At 39.2% G+C, this 26623-nt stretch overlaps 1 protein-coding gene across 1 annotated transcript in view; it reads right to left on the reverse strand.

The window, feature by feature from the left end:
- The window catches only part of RASGEF1B (RasGEF domain family member 1B), a 524372-nt gene that overhangs the window by 402680 nt on the left and 95069 nt on the right, over positions 1–26623 (reverse strand). The window contains exon 2 of the mRNA XM_053655647.1: positions 7015–7062. Within this exon, the coding sequence (XP_053511622.1) occupies positions 7015–7062 (48 nt within the window). The remainder of the gene's footprint in view (positions 1–7014; positions 7063–26623) is intronic.

The raw sequence follows: 26623 nt of genomic DNA on the forward strand, positions 1-26623 counted from the left end.
GGTGGGCTGAACAGAAAACTGCCGCCTCAATTCTCCAAATTGGAGTATTGGCTCCCTATCAGCTAACTATATACATATGTGACCCCAGGTCATCTAACCAGTTAATGGTTAGTCTGCACTGGTCTTACAGGTAAACAATGCAATTTTAGGAGCAAGGATAAAATCTTCCTACCAACTGAAAATTGTTCCTTATTTGCTAACACTAGAAATTCAACCCTTTCAACTCAATTTCATTAGCTTCTGTTGCCTATTAAAATGTAAATACCCTTAGGAGAGATTAGACTTTAAGCCACATAATTCAAGAGTAACTTACTGTGAATTTATTTATCAGATCTGTGAAGATGGCTTTGACAGAAGAAAGAATATAGTAAACTTAAGATAACTGAATACCAGGAAATGCTTGGGCAGGAGTCTGAAAATATTTAAAACACTCTGTTAACTATAGGCTTTGGCAATTTAATTTCACCCTGATTAAAATCTAACGAAAATAGTGCAGCCACTGAATAATTGCAAAGCAAGCAGAACATTGACCCTATGCAGTTTTTACTATTAATACTGTTATTAATTTAGAAAAGATACTTGGGAAGTAGAAAGTAGGAAGGAGAAAAATGGTCTTCTATTTATATCAGCCTCACTCCCTGAAGTTCTATATTGGGTAATAGAATAGTCATTTGCCAGTATTTGTTTTCTATGTATTTATTTTCCTCTGATTTTCTCAAGCTGAGGGGTTTAAGAAGAGGTTTTTGGTATCCCCATGTCCTATAAAATGGATCTCAATATAACCTAACCTTTCTAGAAATTTTTACCAGAATTTCTAGAAAGGTCAACAAGACCTAGTATGACTTTGACTACATTACTATGACTTTAGGGTTCTCTCAAGAGCATCCTAGATGCCACAGCCACCATGCTAGCTAGCCTCCAACGCCAATCTCCTTTTAAACTTCTGGTCAAAGTACATACATAAAGCCCTTCCCTTGGTTCCCTTAGGAATACTTGGATATTTGGTGATTTTAAGCAAAAGGGAAGTAAACATAAAAGGGGACTAAAGCTGTTTGCCTGATTTATACAGGAGAGGTTCTTGACCTTAACCACAGTTGTCTAATTCCAAGGGTCTAAGGAACAGGACCCTTCCTGTTCCAGGCTCTGTCTCTCAATCCAGTGACCATGTGGGAGCAGAAAGCCCAACAGCATCACCACACCCTGCCTGGAGCCCTTAACTCTTACATCCCTGCACACAAATACCTTTGACCTACCACCAGGGGCCCAGGAGCTTTCCAGGAGTGCTGCCTCTCAGCCTCCCCCACTTATTCCCTGTGTCTGGTCTGAATCTTGCCTCTTCCCAAGTTAACTAATGACTTCATCCTTCAGGAGAAGTGGTCATTCCCTTACACATCCCCTCTCCCTCCCTATATGATCCCCCTTGAATATTGGTTGACTCCATAGTAGGCCAAGTAGAAATTTTACCCACAAGATAGCATTATATTTATGTAATAAAAAAATATGCAAACCTGTCAAGGATGAGAACTGAGGGAGAATGAGCAGCTGAGTTGTTGCATCACACTCCCTGCTAGACTGGAAGAAGCAGTCTCCAGGGCTGGGTCCATATGTCTGTGTATATCACCCTCGAGGCCTAGAATAGTGCCTGGTGTAATTAGATACCCAATAAATGATTGCTGTGTTAAAGAATGAATGAATAGGTTCAATGATTTCTCCGCCACTTAAAATCTGAAGTGAAAGACTAACTTAATGCTGTGATGCAGTTCCTGATAAATTCTAATTTTAAGGACATAATTAATAAAACCTCCATTGATCAAACTCCAGCATAAAATTCTCCCTACTGTTCACTTTGCAATATAAACATTTAAATATGTTAGGCTAGAGAGAAGCTAATCAACTAAATAGCCCACTGGAGATGGAATCACCCCAAGGCAAAGACCATCTTTTCAAAACACAGAGTCAGTGAGCCAAAACGAAGTCTCTACACTCAAAAAAAGAAAAAAATATCGCATTTAGTAAGAGCTAGTATTTATTAAGAAGTTATTAGATGCTGGGAAATACAATGGGCACATCATTTATATTGTTTATTTAATCCTTGGACAATCCAACATTAGGAATTAACATATTTTGCCATGTATACTGCTCACTTTTGCCCCCAATTTTTCAGGAATAATATGGATGTGCATTATACATGGGTAGTACCTGATACATCTTGTACCTGTTCTTGTGTTTTGCAATTATTTGTTACATAAAATTTCTTGTACCATATGTTCAAAAATAAATGCTAAAATTCCTTTATAATACAAAAAACAAGTTTCTAATTATAAATAAATAAAGAATTGAATTAAAAGACTAAAATGAAAGATTTTTTCCCCTGAAAGTTTATAGGCCTAAAATGTGTGTATGTATTTTACATGGCAAAATACAGTATCTTCCTTATTTTGCAGATTTTAAAAGGCTTAGAGAAGTGTTTTTGTTCATGGTCACTTGTTCAAGACGTTAATAGCTTTTAACTTTGAAGCCAGGTTATTTATGTTTAAATCCTGCCTCTCCCTAGATGCGTGTCCTGGACTGTCCTAGCTACCATAGATATCGCCCTTCCCCACTGACTTATCTGCAGGGAATATGCCCCAAGACCCCCAGTGGATGCCTGAAACCCCAGATGGTACTGAGCCCTGCATGTAGCATGTTTTTTCCTGTACATATACATCTGTGGCAGAGTTTGATTTATAAATTAGGCATCATAAAAGATTAACATCAACAATAATAAAAATAGAACTATTGTAACAATATCCTGTAATAAATATATCTCCTTGAATTCACCTTTTCACTTAAAGGAAGCACTTCACAGCTTCTCTTTGGCATATCCAATTTACCAGCATCATTGCTCTTGCATTTTGGCACCATTATTAAATAAAATTCAGGTTACTTGAGCACAAGCAGCTGATCTGAAAACCAAGATGCCTACGAAGTGGCTAACAGGTGGGGAGCAAATACAATGTGAAGATGCTGGACAAAGGGATGATTTGCACCCTGGGCCGGTCAGAGCTGAACAGTCGAGATTTCATCACACTGCTTGGAATAGTGTGCAATCTAAAAAAATATATATTTATTTCTGGAACTTTCCATGTAATATTTTCAGTTCACAATTGACCAGAGTAACTGAAATTGTGCAAAGCGAAACTGAGAATGGGGTTGGGGGGGAACATATAACAAAATACCACAGACTGGGTGGCTTATACACAACAAAAATGTATTTCTCATAGTTCTGGAGACTAGAAGCCCAAGATCAGGGTGCCAGCATGTTGAGGTGAGGTGAGGGTTGCAGACTTCTCACTGTGTCCTCACCTTGTCCTTACATGGTGGAAGGCGCTAGGAAGCTCTATGGGATCTCTTTTGTAAGGGCATTAATCCAGCAGGATCTCTCTGGAGCATGCCCATGCCTTTCTTCCCTCTCAGGTATGCATTTTCACTTTTCTAAACTCTAAAGCTCCCATGAGATTTGCAACCAAGGGAGCACTAGGCAACAGCAGCTAGTCCAAGGCTAACCCTCTGAAGCTGTCTCTAATGCCCTCTTTCCTAAGGCCGTCTTCTCAGTGAGCTACCAGGAGCCCCACACTGGCATCACCTAGAGGGGTTAGGATTTGAATTTGGAGGAAACAAATATTCATGCCATAGCACTAGGCAAATATAGCTGAATACATCTGTGCCTCAGTTTCCTCGCCTACAAAATAGAGCTATTAATTGTACCAATTCAATTATTGCCTCTCGCCTATAAACCCATTTTTCTGTAACCAGCTTTGTGATGTTAGGGTTGGGACAATGCAAAACACTCCTGCTTAGCCAGCTGACTTCTTGTTAGCTCTGCTAGTGGGGGGTGATAGAGGGGCTGCAGAGCTGGAAGAGGAAGAAGTAACTGGAACTGCTTCTTGTGCACTACCTCCGAGCTTCATCCTTGCAGCAAATCTCACCTTCCTGCAGATCCACTGAATCCAGTTTGCAGTTTTTTTCCCAGTACTTGTAGAATCAGCCTCATAGCGTGCTGGCCAGTACCCTCTGCTCAGAGGTCTGAATTTCAACTCTGTGGAACCCTTGCTGTAAGTATCTAAGAAATTTTAGTAATCCTGGGTTTACCACCCCTCCACCTTACTCTTTTTATTCTTTCCATTACCTAGTTAACAACTTTATAACCTGTTAAGAATTCTTTATACCATAGTCTCTCTGTTGAAATTATTGGTGTGAACTCATTGCCTTGACAGACTCCGACTGGTACAAGAACACCCACCTCAGACGGCTGTTGAAAGTATGAAGTAAGTGGATGGTTGTTAAGTGCTCATAATTGAACCTGGAGCATACTGTTTGCCATATCAATGTTAGATCTTATTACACCTTCTTTTTAACTAACATGATATTTCTCCTATAAAAATAGCTACTATCTACTTGGGCACTAGGCTTGAAATTTCATAGATGTTACCTCTTTTAATCTTCTTAAATACCTCCTGGATGCTTTGCATTCTTGAAATACTTTTTCCCTAACAATTAACAGCAAGAATGGTATTCTGAGTTAATATGTCCATTATCCTGACAGGTTAAGTAAGTACTTTCAACAGTTCAAACATCCACATTAGAAGAACAGTTGTTTATCATGAACTTCTCCAAATTATAATAAGTCTATTTATAGCGTTGTCTTATGTAGCAGCAGAAATTGACATAATTGAAATGTGTGTGTGTGTTTGAGAATTTTTTTCTTTTTTAAAAAACCTAAATACCGTTTTCATTTTTTAAAGATTTTATTTATTTACTTTTAAAGGGAGGGAGAAAGAGAGGGAGAGAAACATCGCTGTGTGGTTGCCTCTCACATGCCCCCCACTGGGGACCTGTTCTGCAACCCAGGCACCTGCCCTGACTGGGAATCCCATCAGTGACCTTTTGGTTTGCAGGCTGGTGCCTAATCCACTGAGCTATACCAGCCAGGGCTCTTTTTTTTATTATTGTTGTTCAATTACAGTTGCCCCCATTATTCCCCCATTACTCTCCTCCACCTGTCTGTTTGAGGATTAAGATTTTGGAACTTCAGATTGCAACTGAGGGAATATGATCAAAAGGCACACACTTTCAGTTCTAAAATAAATAAGTACTAGGGTTGTAATGTGCAGCATGATGACTATAGCTAATCTGATGTATGATATATGGGAAAGTTGTTAAGAGAGTAAATCCTAAGAGTTCTCATCACAAGAAAAAATTCTTTTTACCTTTTTTCTTTTCTTTTTTATTGTATCTATATGAAAAGATGGATGTTAGCTGAACCTATTGTGGTAATAATTTCATAATAACTGTAAATCAAGGTGCTATGTTGTATGCCTTTAAACTTATACTGGAAAAAATAATAAGTTAGCATTTTAACATGGACTATATAAGAACAATAAAAATATTTGTCCCTGTCAAGGCATTTTGCTAAATTAATACATATTGTTACAATTTTAATGTGTACTTAACACATGAAATGTGTAATTTAATGTGTGAATACTGGTCATTTCATACCGGCATAAGTTTTTAAGCTTCATAACTTCCAATTTGCTGAACGTGAATTGACAGGAAGTTGCAGTGTACGAGACTGGGAAGAACTGATATATCTTTTTCCCTCCCTTTGTGGGTCATCTCCATTTAGTTTACTAGTCCAAGTAAGGGAGAAATACCTCCCAAACACCAATGGTGACAAGGTCAGCATCCTACACAGACTTATGACTTAAGTAGACAACTGACGGGTGGAGGCAGGCCCCCCTGTCTAATTCTATCTGCCTCAGTGGCCCTTTGAGAGTTCCCCAGTGCACAGTGAAAGAAGCGCACAGCACTTCTTCAGATATGAAAGTGAAAATGTTACCTGGATGTTTGCAAATGATATTAGATAATGGGAAAAGATCCAAAGGCAAGCAATCTGTTCCATGGGGGTCTAAGAAATGTATCATATGAGGTATAATTTTAAAAACTGTGATACTAATAATGTACAAAATAGAAGAATTTGGGGGAAAGCTATTGCTCCCCAATCCATGGAAGGCTTCCATATGTGAGAGAGAATGTGGCATATCAATTCTAGGTGGCTACCAGGGCAGAAATAGGAACAGTGGCAAGAAAGTATAGGATATCCTATGTGAATAAATATATTTTAAAGTTTACAATTTCAGTGATCCAAAATGAAATTAACTGCCAAGGAGATAATGGTGCCCCTGTCAAAATGGAGTACTTACACATCGGTTAGAACCCATGTGCTAGGGATAATGGAGAAAATTAAGTTAATAAACAAATCAACTAGTGTAAGAATGCATGTGTGTGTCTGAGAATTAACATTCTGAAATTTTTGTATTGTTTTATATCAGTGAAATATTATAGAATTTAAAAATTAAGTGCCTATTTGTGCTAGGTACTAGGATGTAAGTGTTTCACATCTATCATTTTATTTTATTTCTAAAATAAACTATACTGGTGGGTATGATCACCTTCTTCATACAAATATGTCCAAGGTCACATATCTAGTAAAATGACAGAACCAGGAATTGAAACCAACTCTCTCTGACTCACAACACTCATGTTGCAGCTGATTCGCCACAGTTCATAGGTGACAGTTATTCTCTGTAGCCAGTGCTGAGAGAATAAAGATCAGTAAAAATTAGGAACTGAGATAGGAATAAATGCCTTTACCATGAAGGGCTTAGAAAATAAAAGAGCCAAATGTGGAAGAGTAGGTCCTTGGCCTTGCTTTCGGAATCAGTTGTGAGCCATGGGAAGTCCTCAGAGTATGTCACTAGGTTTCCAGAATCTCTCTCATTCTGTTTCAATTCAAGGATCTCTCTCCAACTTCGGTTTTACAATTACGAAGGCAAAGTAAATAAAGACCTCAAAATACCTTGTTCCTGGGTACATCCTTACCATCTAAAACAAGTCACTCTCTTCAGGAAAAAAATAAAAGCATCCACCAAATAATTACTTTTTAAAGGAACAAAACAGAGGGGGAAAACATACCTTTTGCTTCACACTTGCTTTCAGGCCAACTCGGGAATGACTCTTGGACTAGGGGAAAAATGAGAAAGAAAATCTATGAAGAACATAGTATAATTGTGGACCTTATTTTGACATCATTTCTTCTAGAAAAGATAAGTTTTAAGTTAAAATCCTTTTTCCTAATCTTCCTTCACAGCCTGTAGCAATCTAATAATAGAAGCATAGCATGAACTCTGGTGTTGAATTTTACATGCTGAATGGAAGACTGTTTAAGTCCTGGAGCTGAGAAAGCAAAGATGCACCTCCACTTTGTCAATGCCTTGCTCGCATTTACCGATTCAGCATCCTTCTTAGAAGACACAGGCAGAAACCAAAAACTGCACACATAAGGAAATACTTCTAGCTATAATAAGGCAAGGGGAAAGATAGAAAAATAAATAAAAGAAGAGATAAGGAGGAAAGAAAGAAACAAATGCTCTATAAATTGGAAAATGACAAAATAGGGACTGAATAGAAGAGCACGGTGACAAGAATCCCAAGTGTCTCTCTACAGGGTAGATTTCAATCCCTGCTAATTTAAATGCATTTTCATTAGATTAAAACAAATCTCTCATAAACATAAGTTCTTATACAGGGTTTTATTTTCCAGTTTGTTCACGATTATCTAATTTTATATGGAATTAGAAAAGATAAAACAGGCATTAATCTATACATGACAATAAGTTGGAATAGAATCTCACTAATGCATTTCTCCCAATGAGAAAAAAGCAAACATCAAGCTCACTATATTTAGCATTCAGACAGTGAATACATTTCACTGTAAGTGTAGTGTGAATCAAACTTAACTCATTTAATGACTACAGTGTACCCAGAAAAAATGTCTTCCTTAACTCAGTAGTCCTCAGATTGTTTAGTCCCAGGATCCTATTACCCTCTTAAAAACTAATGGGGCTACCAAAGAGTTTTTGCTTGTATAGGTTATATCCACTGATATTCACTAATAGAAATTAAAACTGAGAATATTTTTTCATTTAAAATTTAAAAAATTTTCTGCAATTCAATATTATTTTGTATAACTTCCAGGTATACAGCATAATGATTAGATAAACTATATACTTTAGAAAGTGTTGCCCCGATATTTCCATTACCCAACTAGCACCATACATAGTTATTAGCAGTATTATTGACTACATTTCCTATGCTATAGTTCATTTACATCCCTGGGACCGTTTTGTAACTACCAATCTATACTTCTCAATCCCTTCACCTTTTTCACCCAGTCCCCCAATCCCTCTCTTCTCTGACAACCATCAGTCTGTTCTCTGTAACTATGAGTCTGTTTCTGTTTATTTGTTCATTTATATTGTTTCTTAGATTCCACGTATAAGTGAAATCATATGGTATTTGCCTTTTTCTGACTGACTTATTTCACTTAGCATAAAACCCTCTAGGTCCATCCATGCTGATGCAAATGGTAACATTTTGTTTTATATGGCCGAGTAACATTCCATTGTATAAATAGCTTTATTATCCACTCGTCTACTGATGGACACTTGGGCTGCTTCCAAATCTTGGCAATTGTAAAGAATGCTGCAATGAACATGGGATGCATACATTCTTTTGAATTAGTGTTTTGGACTTCTTCAGATAAATTTCCAGAAGTATAATCTCTGAGTCATAAGAAAGTTCCATTTTTAATTTTTTGAAGGATTTCCAAACTGCTTTCCACAGTGGCTGCATCAGTCTGTATTCCCACCAACAGTGCTCTAAGGTTCTCTTTTCTGCACCTCTTTGCCAGCACTTGTTGTTTGTTGACTTATTGATGATAGCCATTCTGAAAGCTGCGAGGTAATCTCTTTTTGCGATTTTAATTTGCATTTATCTGATGATTAGTGATGATAAGCATCTTTATAACTGAGAATTTTTAAATATATATACTTATTAAATTTTAAAATAGCAATAATAAACCCATTACATGTTAAATGACATGTTTAGATACATTTTATGTATATTTCTAAACAGAAAAATACTAGTGAGAAATGCCATTTTTTTCAAATTTTTGTGGTTCTAATGTTTAGCTTAAACAGAATATAGCTAGACCCTTATATTTACTTCTACATGTAATCTATTTTGCTATGATATGTTTTTGGTTGACATAAATGAGAAAAATTCAGATATCTGGTTGGAAAAGTAAAGCATATTTGTAATAATCATTTTAGACAATTGTGAATGTTCTTCTCTAATAATTTACCAAAACTTGACAATTGGTAGTTTTCTAAATGAGCTTTTTATATTTTGTTACATAAAAGTTTCTTGATCTTCCTTACACTTTGAATGGATGTTTTACCCATGCATGATTTTATAGTATCCTGCATTGGTCATTTGGAAAATAGTTCTTTTGTGAGTTATATTACATACTATTTTTAAATCACATTTATTAATCACCAACCTCACCTGAAAAACCTTTAACAGTTGCTAAGCTATCAAGCTCACAGTAACAGATACAGTTTTCCAAAATTATAATTTTCACCTGAAAGCTTAACTGTTATTATGAGCAACAAATATTGATAGTTGCTTCCCTTGAAGCAACAGACTGACTTCAGTTTTGCAAACAAGTCTGCCAGCTACATGAATGTGAATAAACATATGTAATCTATCACTTGTTCTTTGAAGTTAAAATGATCTTCTGCAAAAACAAGAGTCTAGTTTGGTTGACAATTTAATCATATAAGAGCTTTTCTTCAAAACAGCCACTGAATGTTTACTCACAGAAGTGCTTTATACGTACTTCCCATTTTCTCAAACAGAATCCTAAAAAGCTGTGTATTTAAGGGTTAAGATTTAGTGAACTTAATAATTTGTTACTATGTCATCAAAGCCATTTTGAAGTGAAACTGGCATTTTTTCCTGCAATGCAAATGCAGTGGTACAATTATAAGGGTCACTAGCATAAGGGCCTCTGTAGCAGAGGTTTCACCAGAAACCAACCCTGTGACACCTTGCTCCTGGGCTCCAGCCTGCAGAACTGTGAAAAAAAATTCTGTTATTTAAAAAAAAATGTCACCTAGTCTGTGACATTTTACTGAGGCAATATAACAAACTAATATTCCATAGACCCTGATGAATCTACCCCCCCAAAATTCAAGGGTCTAAAAAATGAAGGTCCAGCAAAACCAACTCCTGGATGAAAGGGGCGGTTACCATCACATCCACTTGTCAATCACAGGCATGCCAAGGAAAAATGTCTGGGTCAGTGGTTCTCAAACTTTAGAGTTCATAAAGGTCATTTAGGGGGCTGTTAGCAGTGCAATTTACCAAACTCCAACTCCGAAATTCTAAGTCAGGAGATCTAGAGGGGCTCCCCGGAAGGTGCGGGATAACAAGCACCTGAGGGCATCCAGCTAGATACACATGGTAGATTATTTACAGTTTGAGGATCACTTGCCTGCGGAGGACAATGGTAACTTGGAATGGAAAGTAGGAAAATACAGAAACAGGTACTAATTCTCTCTTTCTTCTTGAAAGAGAGAAACCAAGTGGTTTCTGCCTTCACATAAATGAACCTCTTTTTCCTATCCCTTTTGAATGCCTGGTGTTAAAATCTTTAATTTGATTGAACCAGTGGGTGGGCCAGGGTAACTGACACAGGCTGAATGTTGGCAAATTACTCAAAGTAGTCCAGAAATAGATCCATAAGTTATTTAACCTCTCTAATTTAAAACATAAGCACACAAATTCTGTATTTATTTATGTTTATAGAAATTCAGTTGGGTTCAATAGCATTTTAAGTGCCATAAATGTTCATGGATATATACTTTGTACTTAATTCAAAGTCATGATAGCAAACATGTCCTTTAGGTTTAAAGGACAAGAGTTCCACTCCTAAAGGTGTTTAAAAAGTCGTGATGGTTAATTTAGCCCAAGTTGACTGGGCTAAAGGATGCCCAGAGAACTGGTAAAACGTTATTTCTGGGTGTATCTGTGAGGGCACTTCTAGAAGAGATTAGCATTTGAATCAGTAGACCGAGTAAAGAGATTCGTCCTCACTGTTGTGGGTGGGCATCACGCAATCCCTCCACCCCCCCATGTCAGATTGAACCAAAAGGTGAAGGAAGGGCAAGTTCTCTCTCTGGCTTCTTGAGTTAGGATGCCCACCATTTCCTACCCTCAACATTGGAACTCCCGGTCCACAGATCTTTGGACTTCCAAGACTTACAGCATCACTCCCCTGGTTCTCAGGCCTTCAGATTCAAGCTGAATTATATCCCCAAATTTCCTGAGTCTCAAGCCTGAAGATGGTGAACTGTAGGACCTCTCAGCCTCCACAACTGCATGAGCCAATCCTATAATAAATCTTCTCTTATATATCTTACTGGTTCTGTTTCTCTGGGGAACCCTGACTAATGCAATAGCCAATACAATTCCAGGGGAATAGCATTTGCATTTGAGATTAAGTGGGTCATCACATCTCTCCTGATAAATATCTTATCGAGACAGAATGAAGGTTGGGCCTGCATCTTATATACCGTGTTATACATTTGGTCCCTCACTTACAAACTTACGGCCTTCTAAAAATTCTTTCACTATTTAGGTGTTAGGGACTTATAGCTTCTTTTCTACAGAAAATTCTACATAAATCATTCTACAGCTACAACACACAGGCCTAATTTAACCTGCAATATGACTGAAATGTTATGCAATTTCAATAAAAAGAATACATTACCACAATACTAACAATTATACAAAGCAGAAAAACAAGAAAACATTTTTGCTTTTTCCATTTATTTGGAACAACAGTGTAAATCAACAGCATTTTAAATTTGAAGTGGATGGAGACAAAGGTAAAATTTCTGACTTTTCAACAGGTCTTGTTAAAAATTTTAAGATGTGGTCTTCAGGGTCAGTTTTGGGTTGAATTCTGGTTTCAACACTTGCCACCACTGAGCTTGAATTTGTTACTTAATCTTTCTCATCTGTACAGAGAAGATGATAACAGTTGTCAAATGGATTAAACGCAAAATTCTTAGCACATGGTCCGCCTCATTGTGCTCATGGGGAGCTGTTGATATCATTCGGAGCACAAGAAGCCTCTGGAAGTGACATCCATGAAGGGACAGGACTGGAACACCTGAGCTGCTCCCCTGATCGCCACTTCCCTGGAGACATTGCCATTATTACGGCACCCAGACTTCTGTCCAATTAGGGGTACATGCTAGGCTCCGACACCAGTGGAAGTGGCTCTTCCTGCCCAAGGCGTGTACAGCAAACTCAAACTCATGGCCCCAACTCTCCTGGGGAGAACCCATCCTCCTGAGAAAACCTGGGTATGGAAGATAAACTCCTCAAAAGGAAGGATCTCATGCCTTTTTTAAGCACAACTTCTTTTTCCCAAGCAGCACTCGGCATATTGTAGGCGCTCAATGAATATTCATGAAAGGAGGTGATGAAGGGGCAGGAAGCGAAGAGCCGTGGGGCTGTTCCTGTGTCAAACTGTCCCAGCTCACCACCCTGCCAAGCACATTAGAAGGCGTGGAGCTCCTTGTCCGTGGGTACGGACTTGGTTCTTAGGGACTTCACTTTGGACAACAGCACAGACATAAATTAAAATCTCTCTGTAATTATTCATAGAAGCAGATATTTTAGAGCAGAAAATTCTCAGGATGTAGAGAAATAAGAAACAAGTCCAGGAGAGAACTATATCTTGGCTCTACTGTATAAGTTTTCACTGGTTTCTTATGGAGGAGAAATTTAGGGTCAAGTTCCATCGTCTAATATTTAATTTAGTAATACACGATTCTCATTATAGAGTATGAGTTAGTCATGCTTATTATATCTTATTGTCAATTTTATAAGGTCTTCAATTAAAGACTCTTTTCAGGTACTGACTATTAAAACCAAGATTCTGATACTGTACAGAGTGGTCAAAACTCAGTGTATTAAAACATTTAATCCTGAAAAAAAAAAAAGACATGGTGTTCACTGCTGATAAGTCTAATGTTTCTCACCCTCCCCTGCCAAGCAGACAGTTTTGCTCTTCTTGATTCAAGTGCTTCCCCTGAGTTACTCTTAGATCACTAAGGACTACTAACTAGTGAAGAATAGCAAGGAATAAAACAAGTTGTCACGCAGCTCCCTGTGGCAGGGCACATAGTGCCCAGCCCAACTCTTATTGGCTTCTGCCTATTGTAACCTGTGTCCCAGTCTGAAAAACACAGAAATGTGGAGGGGACATAACTAAGAGGGAAAAAACACCTGCTTTTCTCAAACAACTCCAAAAATTAGAAAAGAAAGGAAAGAAAAGGCAAAGGAGATAAATAAATAAGAAAATAAAATAAAAAATAGTAACACCCAACATCAACAACTCACATGTTTTACATATGCTGCCTACAAGAGACCCACCTCAGGACAAAAGACCATCACAGACTAAAAATCAAAGGCTGGAAACAAATTTTCCAAGCAAATGGACAAGAAAAAAAAGCTGGGGTAGCAATTCTCATATCAGACAAAATAGACTTCAAAAAAAGAGCCATAAAGAGTGACCCAGAAGGTCACTTCATAATACTCAAGGGAAGAATCCACCAAGAAGACATTAACATCATAAATATATATGCACCCAACATAGGAGCACCAAAATATATAAGGAAAATCTTAGAGGAATTCAAGAAAGATATAGACAGCAACACAATTATAGTAGGGGATTTTAACACCCCACTATCAAAAATGGACAGATCTTCCAAACAAAATATCAACAAAGACATTGCGGCATTAAACAAAACCCTTGATGAAATGGACCTAACTGATATATACAGAGCTCTTCACCCCAAAGAAGCTAAATACACATTCTTTTCAAATGCACATGGAACATTCTCAAAGATAGACCACATGATAGGACACAAAACAAGCCTCAACAAATTCAAGAATATTGAAATCATACCAAGCATTTTCTCTGACCATAAGGGACTGAAACTGGAAACCAACCCCAAAGGAAAAAACCCAAAACACCCAAAATCATGGAGACTGAATGGTATGCTATTAAACAATGAATGGGTCAAGAATGAAATTAGGGAAGAAATCAAAAAGTTTCTGGAAACAAATGAAAATAATCTCACAACAACCCAAAACTTATGGGATACAGCCAAGGCAGTCCTGAGAGGGAAGTTTATAGCAATACAGGCCTACCTAAAGAAAACAGAAACATTTCAAACAAATGACCTTACTCTACGCCTGCAAGAACTCGAGGAACAACAACAAAAACAGCCCAAAGCAAGTAGAAGGAAGGAAATAACTAAGATCAGAGCAGAACTAAATGACATAGAGACTAAAAGTACAATTCTAAAGATCAATGAATCCAGGAGTTGGTTCTTTGAAAAAATAAACAAAATAGACAAGCCTTTAAGTAGGCTCATCAAGAAAAGAAGGGAACGGACACAAATAAACACAATCAGAAATGAAAGAGGAGAGATTACAACTGATACCACAGAAATAGAGAGGATTGTAAGAAATTACTATGAAGAACTGTATGCCAAGAAATTTGAGAACCTAGGGGAAATGGACACATTTCTAGAAAAATATAATCTCCCAAAACTCAATGAAAAAGAAGTAGAACACCTGAATAGACCAATAACAGCAAAAGAAATTGAAGCAGTAATCAAAAAACTCCCATCACACAAAAGCCCTGGACCAGATGGATTCACAGGAGAATTCTACAAAGCATTTAAGGAAGAGCTAACCCCCATTCTTCACAGACTATTCCAAAAAATCCAAAAGGATGGAAAACTCCCTAACTCCTTTTATGAAGACAGCATCATCCTAATTCCAAAACCAGATAGAGATACAACAAAGAAAGAAAACTTCAGGCCAATATCGCTGATGAACATAGACGCTAAAATCCTCAACAAAATATTAGCAAATCGCATCCAACAATATATCCAAAAGATTATACACCCTGACCAAGTGGGATTCATCCCAGGGATGCAAGGATGGTTCAACATTCGCAAAACAGTAAATGTAATTCATCACATAAACAAAAGCAAAGACAAAAACCACATGATCATATCAATAGACGCAGAAAAAGCTTTCGATAAGGTACAACACCCATTTATGATAAAAACACTCAGCAAAATGGGAATAGAGGGAACATTCCTCAATATAATAAAGGCCACTTATGAGAGACCTACAGCCAATATCATACTCAATGGACAAAAACTAAAAGCTTTTCCACTAAGATCAGGAACAAGACAAGGATGTCCACTTTCACCACTTCTATTCAATATAGTATTAGAAGTTTTGGCCACAGCGATCAGGCAGGAAAAGGAAATAAAAGGCATCCAAATAGGAAAGGAGGAAACAAAATTGTCACTGTTTGCAGATGACATGATAGTGTACATGGAAAATCCTATAGACTCTACCCAAAAACTGCTCAAAGTAATTAATGAATTTGGCAAAACAGCAGGATACAAAGTCAATATCCAGAAATCAAAGGCATTTTTGTATACAAACAATGAATCAGCAGAAGCAGAAATCAAGGAAAAAATCCCATTCGATATAGCAAAAAGAAAAATAAAATATCTGGGAATAAACCTAACCAAAGACGTAAAAGACCTGTATGCAGAAAACTACACAACACTGAAGAAAGAAATCAGGGAAGACACAAACAAATGGAAACATATACCGTGTTCATAGATTGGAAGAATTAACATCATCAAAATGTCCATACTACCCAAAGCAATATACAGATTCAATGCAATACCTATTAAAGTACCAATGGCGTATTTCACAGACATAGAACAAACACTTCAAAAATTTATATGGAATCATAAACGAGCCCGAATAGCAGCTGCTCTTTTGAGAAAGAAGAACAAAGTAGGAGGGATCACAATACCTGATATCAAACTGTATTACAAAGCCACTGTAATCAAAACAGCCTGGTACTGGCATAAAAACAGGCACATAGACCAATGGAACAGAACAGAGAGCCCAGAAATCAACCCAACCCTCTACAGTCAATTAATATTCGACAAAGGGGGCAGTAACATAAAATGGAGAAAAGATAGCCTCTTCAGCAAATGGTGTTGGGAGAACTGGACAGCTATGTGCAAAAAAAATGAAACTTGAGCACCAACTTACACCATACACCAAAATAAATTCAAGGTGGATAAAAGACTTAAATATAAGCCATGACACCATTAAAGTCCTAGAGGAGAACATTGGCAAGAAAATCTCAGATATTCCACGCAGCAACATTTTTACGGATATGTGCCCTAGAGCAAGGAATATAAAGGAAAGAATAAACAAATGGGATCTCATCAAAATAAAAAGCTTCTGCATGGCTAAAGAAAACAGTATTAAATTAAAAAGACAACCAACTGTATGGGAAAACATATTTGCCAATGATACCTCAGACAAAGGTTTAATCTCCAAAATATACAAAGAACTTACATGACTCCACTCTAGGAAGACACGAACCCAATTAAAAAATGGGAAAAGGACTTGAACAGACACTTCTCTAAAGAGGACATACAGAATATCCAGAGACACATGAAGAGATGCTCAATATCGTTATCTATCAGAGAGATGCAAATTAAAACCACAATGAGATACCACTTTACACCAGTCAGGATGGCTATAATAGACAAAGCAACAAACAACAAATGTTGGAGAGGGTGTGGGGAAAAGGGGACCTTAGTTCACTGTTGGTGGGATTGCAGACTGGTACAACCATTATGGAAAACAGTATGGAATTTTCTCAGAAAAATAAAAATTGACCTGCCTTTTGACCCAGCAATTCCACTGCTAGGATTATACCCCAAGAATCCTAAAACATCAATTTCAAAGAACCTATGCACCACAATGTTCATAGCAGCACAATTTACAATAGCCAAGAGTTGGAAGCAACCTAGGTGCCCATCAGTAAATGAATGGATCCAAAAATTGTGGTACATATACACCATGGAATTCTATGCAGCAGAGAGAAAGAAGGAGCTACTACCTTTTGCAACAACATGGATGGAACTGGAAAGCATTATGCTGAGTGAAATAGGCCAGGCATTGAAGGACAAATACCATATGATCTCACCTTTGACAGGAAGCTAAAGAATAAAACAAACAAGCAAACAGAATAAAAACAAAGACGCTGAAATAGAGAACAAGTGGGCAGCGACCAGAGGGGAGAGGGAAGGGAACTTAAGGGGAAAAAGGGGGAGGGATTTTGAGGAACAAGTATGAAAGACACAGAGATGAGGACTGGGGGGGGGGGAATGGGAGGGAGGGGGGAGACCAGGCGGGGGGGGGGGTGGGATGGGAGAAATAGATTAAAAAAAAAATGTACTTGAAAAGTAACTAAATAAAATTTAATATAAAAAAAAAAACAACTCACATGTTTTATGTTTTGAGCACTTACAATGGATTTCCACCATGCCACCTAACTTACATTGTCTCAAGTGATCTTTATAACTTGGTTAAGAGGTAAGCATAATTGTGTTACCTCAATTTTAAAGGTGGGAAGACTGAGAGATAGAAAACAAAATAATTTGCCCAAAGTCATTCTACTGATAGATAAGTGGTAAGCCAAGGTGTGAACCAGTCCTTCTGATTCAAAACCCAGTGTCTTAAACACTAGATTGTTATTGATATGAGGAAGATTGTTCAAGGAAGAACAAGCAGAGTCCAGAGCAATGAAAATCAGAGACTACACAGAAACTGCGCTGCACAAATGACCACTTCAAGAGAAAGAAAGGAAGTCATGGAAAAGAAGTAGGAGATCAGAAATTCCCCAGAGTCAGACTTGAGCTCACATCCGTTGCCAAGGCGCCCAAGGCTGTTTTTCTCTAGAGCACAAATGGCAAGAGGGGAAGGAGAGCAGAGTGGCTTTATGGTGAGGCAGGTAGGAAAGGGTTCTTATGTCACTGGTACCACACGTGTAAGAAACGTTCACCAGTCAGGTGTGCCTGACCTGGGAAATGCCGGCACGGTATACTACTGTGGTCTTCAAGTATCTTCCTGAAAATAACCCCCCGAACAGGGCTGCCCCTCAGCCCCAAGTACATATACATGACCAAAAGAAAGGCAGCAGCTGCTAAAAACTTTATTTTAAAAATTCATGATTTTCTTCTATAATAAAATTATACCAAGCTGCCTTGGAACTCTGACCTTAACTCTTCTAAGTCAGGGTTAATTAAAAGAGTGTTCTGAAAAGTTACTCCAAAGTTGAAAACAGCAAGGCCCTGCATTTTCCGGCCCTGTTTATGGAAATGAGCATTCTGACATCTAAGCCTGTAGTTGTGATTGAATCCATTGCACACAGGACTTACTGGAAACCAGAAGGGAATTTAAGTGACCCCTTCCAGCAAATGCCAGCCACCAGTGGCGTTTTTCCCACCAGTGGTGCAGACCTCACCAGAAAGGCCCCCTCCCACCAGTCTCCCATTCCTCTGCTACTTGTAGCAGAATTAGGAAGTGTTTCAGTTCACTCTACCAACATTAAAAATTCTATTTAAACCCCAGGATGAAACTGAGAAAGAGAGCTCTTAAATATAGGCTCTTGTCTGAGCGCCCTTAATTAGAGCGGCAGGGTAATTTAATGGGATCACTCTGCAAATGGGGTGATTAGCAACCCAATAACTCCCAGGAGGACTTGCCTGCTCTCTTAGCAGGCTGTAGTCTGAAGTGTCACCTTATGTTCAGAGGCTGGAACAAGGGACACCTCTGAGCTGAAATGACATTAAGAAAGCCTCCCACGTCATGTCCTTGGCTGGGCTTCTTTTCCAGAACAACACAAGAAGAAATGGCTGAAACAGAAAGGTTCCTGAAACAAGAGTGCCTGCCACTTACCGATTTGATGGGTGATAACAGTGCAGTGAAGACTGCACAGTATTGAAAGAAGATACCCGCTGACCTGTGGTTGTTTTTCAATCTGATCATCTTTGGAGGAAATCAAGAAGGTGGTTCAATTCAAAAGGCCTATGACGTTCTGAACTGCAGTTCTTTCATAAGGTAGGACCAATACTACCTGGCTGAAGGGGAGGGAAACGTCAGGAGTCCTTCCCCCTAGAGGAGTATCAGTATGAATGACTGGGACAAATTCCCCTAGGCTTACTGAGCTGCTGTCAGGCCCTTTTCTGATTGTATTTCCTACCGACCTTGGGCCACCTGACGATGCTGTCTCAGGGGGATGACTGGATCTGGGAGCGGTGGTGGGTCAGCAGCAGTTCCTGCCGGACATTTGCTCTAAGTCCCCACCTTGGTCTTTACAGACCCCACTCAGAACTGAAGTCATATCCCTCAGTCTGAACCTGATACCTGGCCTTAAAGTACTTACAGACATCCTAAACGAAATCACCTGCTTACATACTTGAATTGCTACATATTCTCCTGATAGCAGTGGTAAAAACTAACACTGTCGTGTTCTTTTAAGTGCCATGGGCTTGGCACATAGTATCTTATTTAATCCTCACTACAATCCTATGGTATAGGTGCCATTATTGTCACTCCCAGAATAGAAAAAAAAAAGAAGCCAAAGCCCTGAGAAGTTACCTGATTTGCCCAAAGGCACCCATCTACTCATTGTCTGGGCCAGAATTGGAACTTAGAGAGCCTGTCCTCAAAGCTGTCTTTCTTTTTTCTTTTAGAATACCTCTGATTTTAAAAAATTTTTACTGTGGCCAGATACACATAATGTAAAATTGACCATAGTACCCTTTTTTAAGTGTACAGTTTGGTAATGTTAAATGCATTCACATTGTTGCACAACCAACCTCCAGAACTTTGTCATCTTGCAAAACTTAAACTCTGTGTACATTAAACAACACCCCGTCTCCCCTTCCCCCAGTCCCTGGCTCTCATCATTCTTTCTGTTTTTATGAATCTGACTAATCTAGAAACCTCAGATAAGTGGAGTCACATAGTACTTAGGTTTTTGTGACTGGTACATTTTGCTTTGCATATTCTCAAGATGCATCAATGTTGTAGTATAGGCAAGATTTCCTTCCCTCTTAAAGGCAGAATAACATTCCAATGCATGTACACACCACATTTGCTTGAACATGGGTTGCTTTCAAAAGCTGCTCTTGCTAACCACTGCACTTAATCACCCTCTATATGCCTTGCTGTCAGCTCTCTGTGTTCAGACCCTCTTCCAGGGTTGCCCCACGACTGCTTAAGGTGCCATGGTCTGCCTGCCTGCCTTGTTCTTTCTTCCCACTGCCAGCTGGTGGGAAGAAAAAATCCTTAGCACCTGTCTAGCCCTGAGGTCCTGGGTGGGGAGAAGGGCTTCAGTTCTGGGCTCTAGTTCCTCCCTGTGTGTCCTGGTTGCCTTGCTTCACCCCTCCATGCCAGCCCCTTTAAAAACCACATTGGCTCCAAAGAACATGGTCTATGGAGTGGTGCCCGTGGCATGCAAATTACTTGGGCAATGAAACCCTCCTACCTCTCTTAAACATCCCTCCCAGGCACGCTGCTGACTGAAGCTGGGAAGCTCCTATTACTATTAATAACTTCACAGAAAGAGGGGAAATAGGAGCTGTGCTGAAAATAAAACAATGATGAACTCAGTGCACGAACAAGGCCAAGACAAATGACTATAATGTATTCTGGATCTGTATTCTCTAAGGCTATTAACGTGCAGAAATCTAACATTGAGCATCTCTGAAAACACAATGCCACAGGAAAACACGAAGAAAGACCAGGTATTGGTTTTTACATGATAAACTCTGAGGTAAGGGTTATGTGTTACAGTGCTTTTCTCTATAGCTCTCTGAAGGGACATAGTAGGCACTTATTTGTAGAATCAACAAAAATCCAGATGAAGGAACTCCTTTTCAGCTTGCAACTCTCTGTTAGCTACTTTTAGAAAGGGACTCTATTAGAAAGGGACATGAGGCAAGAAAGTGGGCACATTACATGCCTTTAAGTCAACTTCAACCCCTGGCGATCCTGTGAGTGGGTGACATCCACAGTGCCCTGTCCTCCACAGCCCTGCTCAGCTCTGGTAGACTCGTGCCTGTGGCTTCGTTTATAAAGTCAGTCCATCTCAAAGTTGGTCCTACTCTTTTCCTGCTGCCTTCTATTCTTCCCAGTATTAGTCCCGCCCCCCTCACCCCGCCAAAAAACCCTGCCTTCTCGTGAAGTGCCTGAAGTAGGACAGCTTCCTTTTGTCATTTTGGCCTCCAGGGCTATTTCAGGCTTCACTGCTGTAGAAGCTACTTGTTCGTCTTTCTCGTGGTCTAACATATCTATAGAGCTCTCCTCTGACACTGCATTTAAAATATATCAGTTTTTCCCATCAGCAAGAGAGGCAACCATTTTCTTTGCCATCACAAAAAGAGGATGAGGATTCAAATCACTTAAAGAACATTTAGAAATTCATCCCCCCACACACACATATGCACTCCGTATCCTACATCCTTGAAAAAACCATGTTTCTCTCTCTTTTGATCCTAAATCTCATCCTCTTCTGCACCTTCTCCCCAGAAAACATGAAAAATAGCACAGAACTGAAGTGTCAGAAGTGATACCTGATGGTCCCATAAGGTCTTTTCATCTCCTTTCCACCAGGGTTCAAAGGCAGCCAAAACACACATATGCACACAGAAAGCTCTCTTTGCCTGTCAGATTGAAGGGTCTACGTGCTCACTGAGACACACATGCATCTCCACATTCTGCAAGTAGTTACTAACCCCACTGTGTGCCAAGTGTTGTTAGGGACACAGTACCAGACAGTCATGACTATAACCGTGAATCTCCATCTGCTCTGACGTCATCACTAAACCCTGTCTAAGCTCAAGCATGAGATTGACAAATGTTCAGGTTACTTTCTTCATGCTGGACAGACTGTGGTTCAGTTTTTATTATTTCTGTTTGGTATTTATTTTACTAGATTGCTTAGATTGATTTTTCTCCACATATTGCTAACTAGTCATCTCGATATTTATAGAAAAAAATCTGCCCTTTGCCACTGTTTTATGTTGTCTCTGGAATCATATAATTGATTTTTTATGTTAAAGGGCCATGTCTTTTTGAAATAGATTCCAATGCCTCTTCTTTGAGCATAATCTAGTTTCTTTCCCTGCTGTCCCTGGGAAGGAAGGAAGGAAGGGCATATTTAAGTTTTTTTCTGTTACTAGCTCCAGTGAAGACTGAAAGCAAGATGATACTGATTACAGGCATTATTTTTACATATACAGGATAGTATAATATGCAATATACACACACATAAAATGACAAAAGAATATTTTTCATTCTGCGGGTGCACACTAAAATATTTTAACTATTATAGCTTGTTGCACTTTTGTTACCATCAATACTTAGTTCATTATTACTAAAGGAAAGAGAGCAAAGGGAACTAGACATTGAGCTTAATAAACAAGGTAGAATGAGCCCATTTGCTTCACCAGGGATTAACACTCCTCCCTTCCCCACTCTGGGACCAGATTAGTGGGGGCCACAAGGGAAGGTTCTGGACCATAAAGGCCTACCAAGTCTAAGTAGGGGGTAGATCCATCAAAAAGCCTGTAAGAACCTGGGAAGTTGATTGGTCACTTTGAAAAAGCACCCAGTCCATCCCAAACCCAAGCTAATATAATACCGGGGAAAAAAAGAAGCTCTCTCACTCTCCCCTTTCCTCCCCACCACACCCAGTAATGCACCCGTACCACGCACTCACACATCCTCTCTCCACAGCGATGTGGCCTTAGCAGTTGCGTTGCTGAGAGCCACCTGGATTCCATACGTTGGCTCCAGGTGGGAGCCTGCATACCCCAGCACAGCAATGGATTGCCATTGGGACCACAAGCTAAATAAACTGGCTGGATACAGGACTGAATTGACCTGTAATATGGGAAGGGATCTCTGGACATTGATTCTATTTGTGGCCTTGATTTCCCATGGTGGGACACACAAAAAGTGTACCCAGGGGCAGGCTTCCACCCAACAAACCGTTTTGCCACACCACAATCTCCTGCATGTGGAGGAATGTTTTCCCTGGGATCCTGTGGAGCAGCCTATTTACACCAAAAACACTTTGAGATTTGAGAGGAACAGCCTTTCAAAATACACTTTCACATACCTTCAAAACAAAATGAAACACACACAAAACCACAGAGTCATACCTAACCTAACTTTTTATGTAATCTCAGTAAATTTGCACACAAGCTTCTGTGTTGAGTTGAATTGGAATTGCGTTTTGTATTTGGACAGAGTGTGACCACGGAACTGAAAGCCTTTTATTCCTGGGATTTGGGTGGTTTCTGGTGGAATCAAGCAAGTGAGAAGGAATCAGGGGCAGGGGAGGCGCCTCCCTTTCAGGGCATGAAGTTTCTCCCGCGGCACCCTCCCCAGACGTCTCCCAGGTGCCAGATCTAAAAGTTCTTTCCTACTGTGATATTCTGATTATTTTTACTTCTTTTTAACCCATACGTTCTAACAGGACTTTAACAAACTGTATTTATTAATAAATGTGTTTGCCCTGTTTTGTTTTCTTCTCTTTCTTTTGATAAATGACATGACACCTCCTGGCAGGATCCCTGAAGTGTTACTCCAGTTGGCTTTTAATTGGAATGGGAACCTTTTTAAGAGGACATTACTCATTCATTAAATACTTATTGAGGGGAAAAATCAGATTTTAATTGCTATTGTATTGTCTATGAATCACTGCAATTTGAGGAAGTCTTTACATGATCCCATCTTGGAGATATTTATTTTAATGAACTGGGACAATTACCTTCTTACTCTTCAATTTCAAAATCCTGATCACAGCCATCCTGACCTGCCACCATGAATGACAGTCTCACTGACTGCAGCAGCGAAATCAGAGCCGCACCATGAAAAAGTCACCCATGTCCTTGTGATTATTGGCCAACATTTAAGGTGCTTCTTAAAGTTAAAGAAATTCCTGCCCTCAAGAATCTTAAAATTTAGTTGGATTATTGTAAAATGTGCCCAGAAGGAAAAATAATCATAAAAGGCAGCATATACATATACACACAGCATAAATATTGAATATGCAGTACCTAGAAAAATGCTAAAGTGTTAGAACTGAGACTGTTGGTTAGAAGAAGATGCAAGTGTGAGCAGGACTTGAGGGGCCCTGAAATGTGGAATCCTAGTTATACAGGTAAAGATAAGAGCCCATCACAATCTCAGACATACAGGTGGTCGATAACATCTAAATAAACAAGCGGGCTGGGCTTGCCAGGCAGAGGTAATGCCACAGACAAGGGCAAAGTGGGAAGAATATATGTATATGGTGTCCCTGGGAAACAACATGTTAAGCAATATCTCCATGAGGTCATGGAGAACAAAAGGAAGAGGTGGACAAAGAGTGCAATTTCAAATTCATAAGGACTCATAGATAGTCTCTCCTAAATTTTCTTCTGGGGGCTCATAACTGTCTGGATTTGTTGTTCATTTCAGTTCCATAAGCATTTATGGAGCATCTATACATTCTAGGCATTGTGTACTCAGGATGTAAACTTGAGCAACATTCTGAACTCATGGATCTTCTAGTTGAATAGTCAAACATAGAAACAAATGACTGTCAATCAATGAGGCAGATATTATACCAGAGAGATACCACATCCTAGAACGAGAGCACAAAGGCACGAGGTGTGGGAAGACTTCTGGGAGGTGGTTATGGCTTAGACTGAGTTTGTAAGAGGAACTGGCATTGTTACGTACTGGGAGGAGGAAGGGGGGCTCTCAGGAAGGGAGAGGAAAAACGTGTGAAAACATGAGTCTGGGACTGCATGTGGGTAAGTACGTCTGAAAGGTAAAGCTTGAGGGAATGGGGCTGGACACATAGGACCAGAGAACTAGGCAGAGCTTGGGTTATTATTCAAAGGAGACTGAACTTTACACCATAGGCAATGGGGAAGCACTGAAGGCTTTTATGTGGGAGGATTGGCATATTCAGATGTTTTTAGAAAGAAAACTGTAGTAGGATTCAAGAGGTCTAGAGCAGAGTTAGAAAAGTTGTCAGGATTTTACTCGTGTTGTTTTTCTCTTGCTAGCATTAGTAGTAATATGGGTTTGCCCCATAGCAAGTACCCCAAACTCAGTTCCTTTCCTAGTTCTGGCATGAAACAGCCACCTTGGACAAGCAATTTCTGTGGCCCTCAGCTTCCTTATTGCAAAACAAAAAGATTGTAGGAGATACTCTCTAAGCTCCAGATGGTGAAAATTCTCAGGCCCTCTCACTTATCTTCAAAGAAAGGCTGAGTATTTGGGAAGAGGAGCGTGTCAGTCTTTTCCTTGATTTCCATGGAGGATAAACTAAATTAAATGAGGCTGTTATCAAATTTACAAAAGATTATCTTTTTAAGTTTCCTCTAAGTTATAGGGAGGCTTAAAATTCCCAGAAAAACGTATTTATGTACTGCCTGTGTTTACACAGACTTTAAATTCAACTGCATTTATGAAAACCCTGTGGGTTCATTGGATTAAAGACTATATTTCAGTCCTAAGAATTATGCCCATGCACAAAGTGCACCCAGAGGAACATTCACTCTCCACTTGCTTATTCGACCTCCCAGTCTGAGCTCAGCCCAGTTTTATTAAAATCTCTATTAGTGCAACTCAGTTATGATTAAATAGTCTTTCCACTTTTTTGAGAAGAAAAGAATGCAACTAACTCTTGATAGCCCGTGTCAACTGGGGACATGAATCACAGGGATAAATTAAATTCATAAATAATCCAGAACCTTCATTTAAGCCAAGAGCTTCAGTCTCCTTCATTAACAAACCTTTTCCAAGAGCTGCTAACAAAGTATTAATATTAAAACTGACTGAAATGAGACTCCTTTGTGCAGAGTCAGCACTAGGTGAAATGAGGTGGTGATTACTGCTACCCTGTACCTCCAGAATCCCCACTGGCTCCTTGCTCTATAACCCACTCATAACAATCTTCCTAAATGCCAAATTACAGTCTTTATCTGACCTGACCATTTTGCAGCCCCAGACACTGCTCACCACTCCCATTTTCCTGAATCTCTTCCATTGGCTTCTACCTCTACCCTCTCCTGTCTCTCCTTCTACTTCCTCAATCATGCTGTTTGGAGATATCTTCTGAGTTAGTCCCTCCCCCACACCCCCATCACCACTTTGATTTCCCTCTGCATTGTCTTCTTGGGAGATATCCATATCCATAGGTTTAAATGTGTGCCACATAAATATAGCTCTCTTCTGAGCTGTTTTTAACACATATTAATTAGATGCCCAGTAATGCTTATGAAGTTAAATTGAACAAAAAAAATGCTTGTGCACTTCTAATAAGAAATTTAAGTAAGACCTGGCTGGTGTAGCTCAGTGGATTGAGTGCAGGTCTGTGAACCAAAGGATTGCAGTTCGATTCCCAGTCAATGCACATGCCTGGGTTGCAGGCCAGTTTTTGGCAGGGGACACACAAGAGGCCACCATACATTGATATTTCTCTCCTCTCCTTCCCTTTCCCTCTAAAGGTAACTAAATAAAATATTTTTTAAAAATTTAAGTAAGATTGTACATGGAATGTATCACTGCCTGACTCTTCTGTTCTATGTCTCTCTATCTCTCACATTTTCTCCATAACTGTATGAATTCCTGTTTAGCTATTGCAGTTCCATGACCAATAGTTCAGTTCCGCCATACATTTCCAGCTCAT

This window comes from Artibeus jamaicensis, unplaced genomic scaffold (genome assembly GCF_021234435.1).
Source record: "Artibeus jamaicensis isolate MK-2021 breed Jamaican fruit bat unplaced genomic scaffold, CSHL_Jam_final scaffold_1031, whole genome shotgun sequence".
NCBI classification, from domain to species: Eukaryota; Metazoa; Chordata; class Mammalia; order Chiroptera; family Phyllostomidae; genus Artibeus; species Artibeus jamaicensis.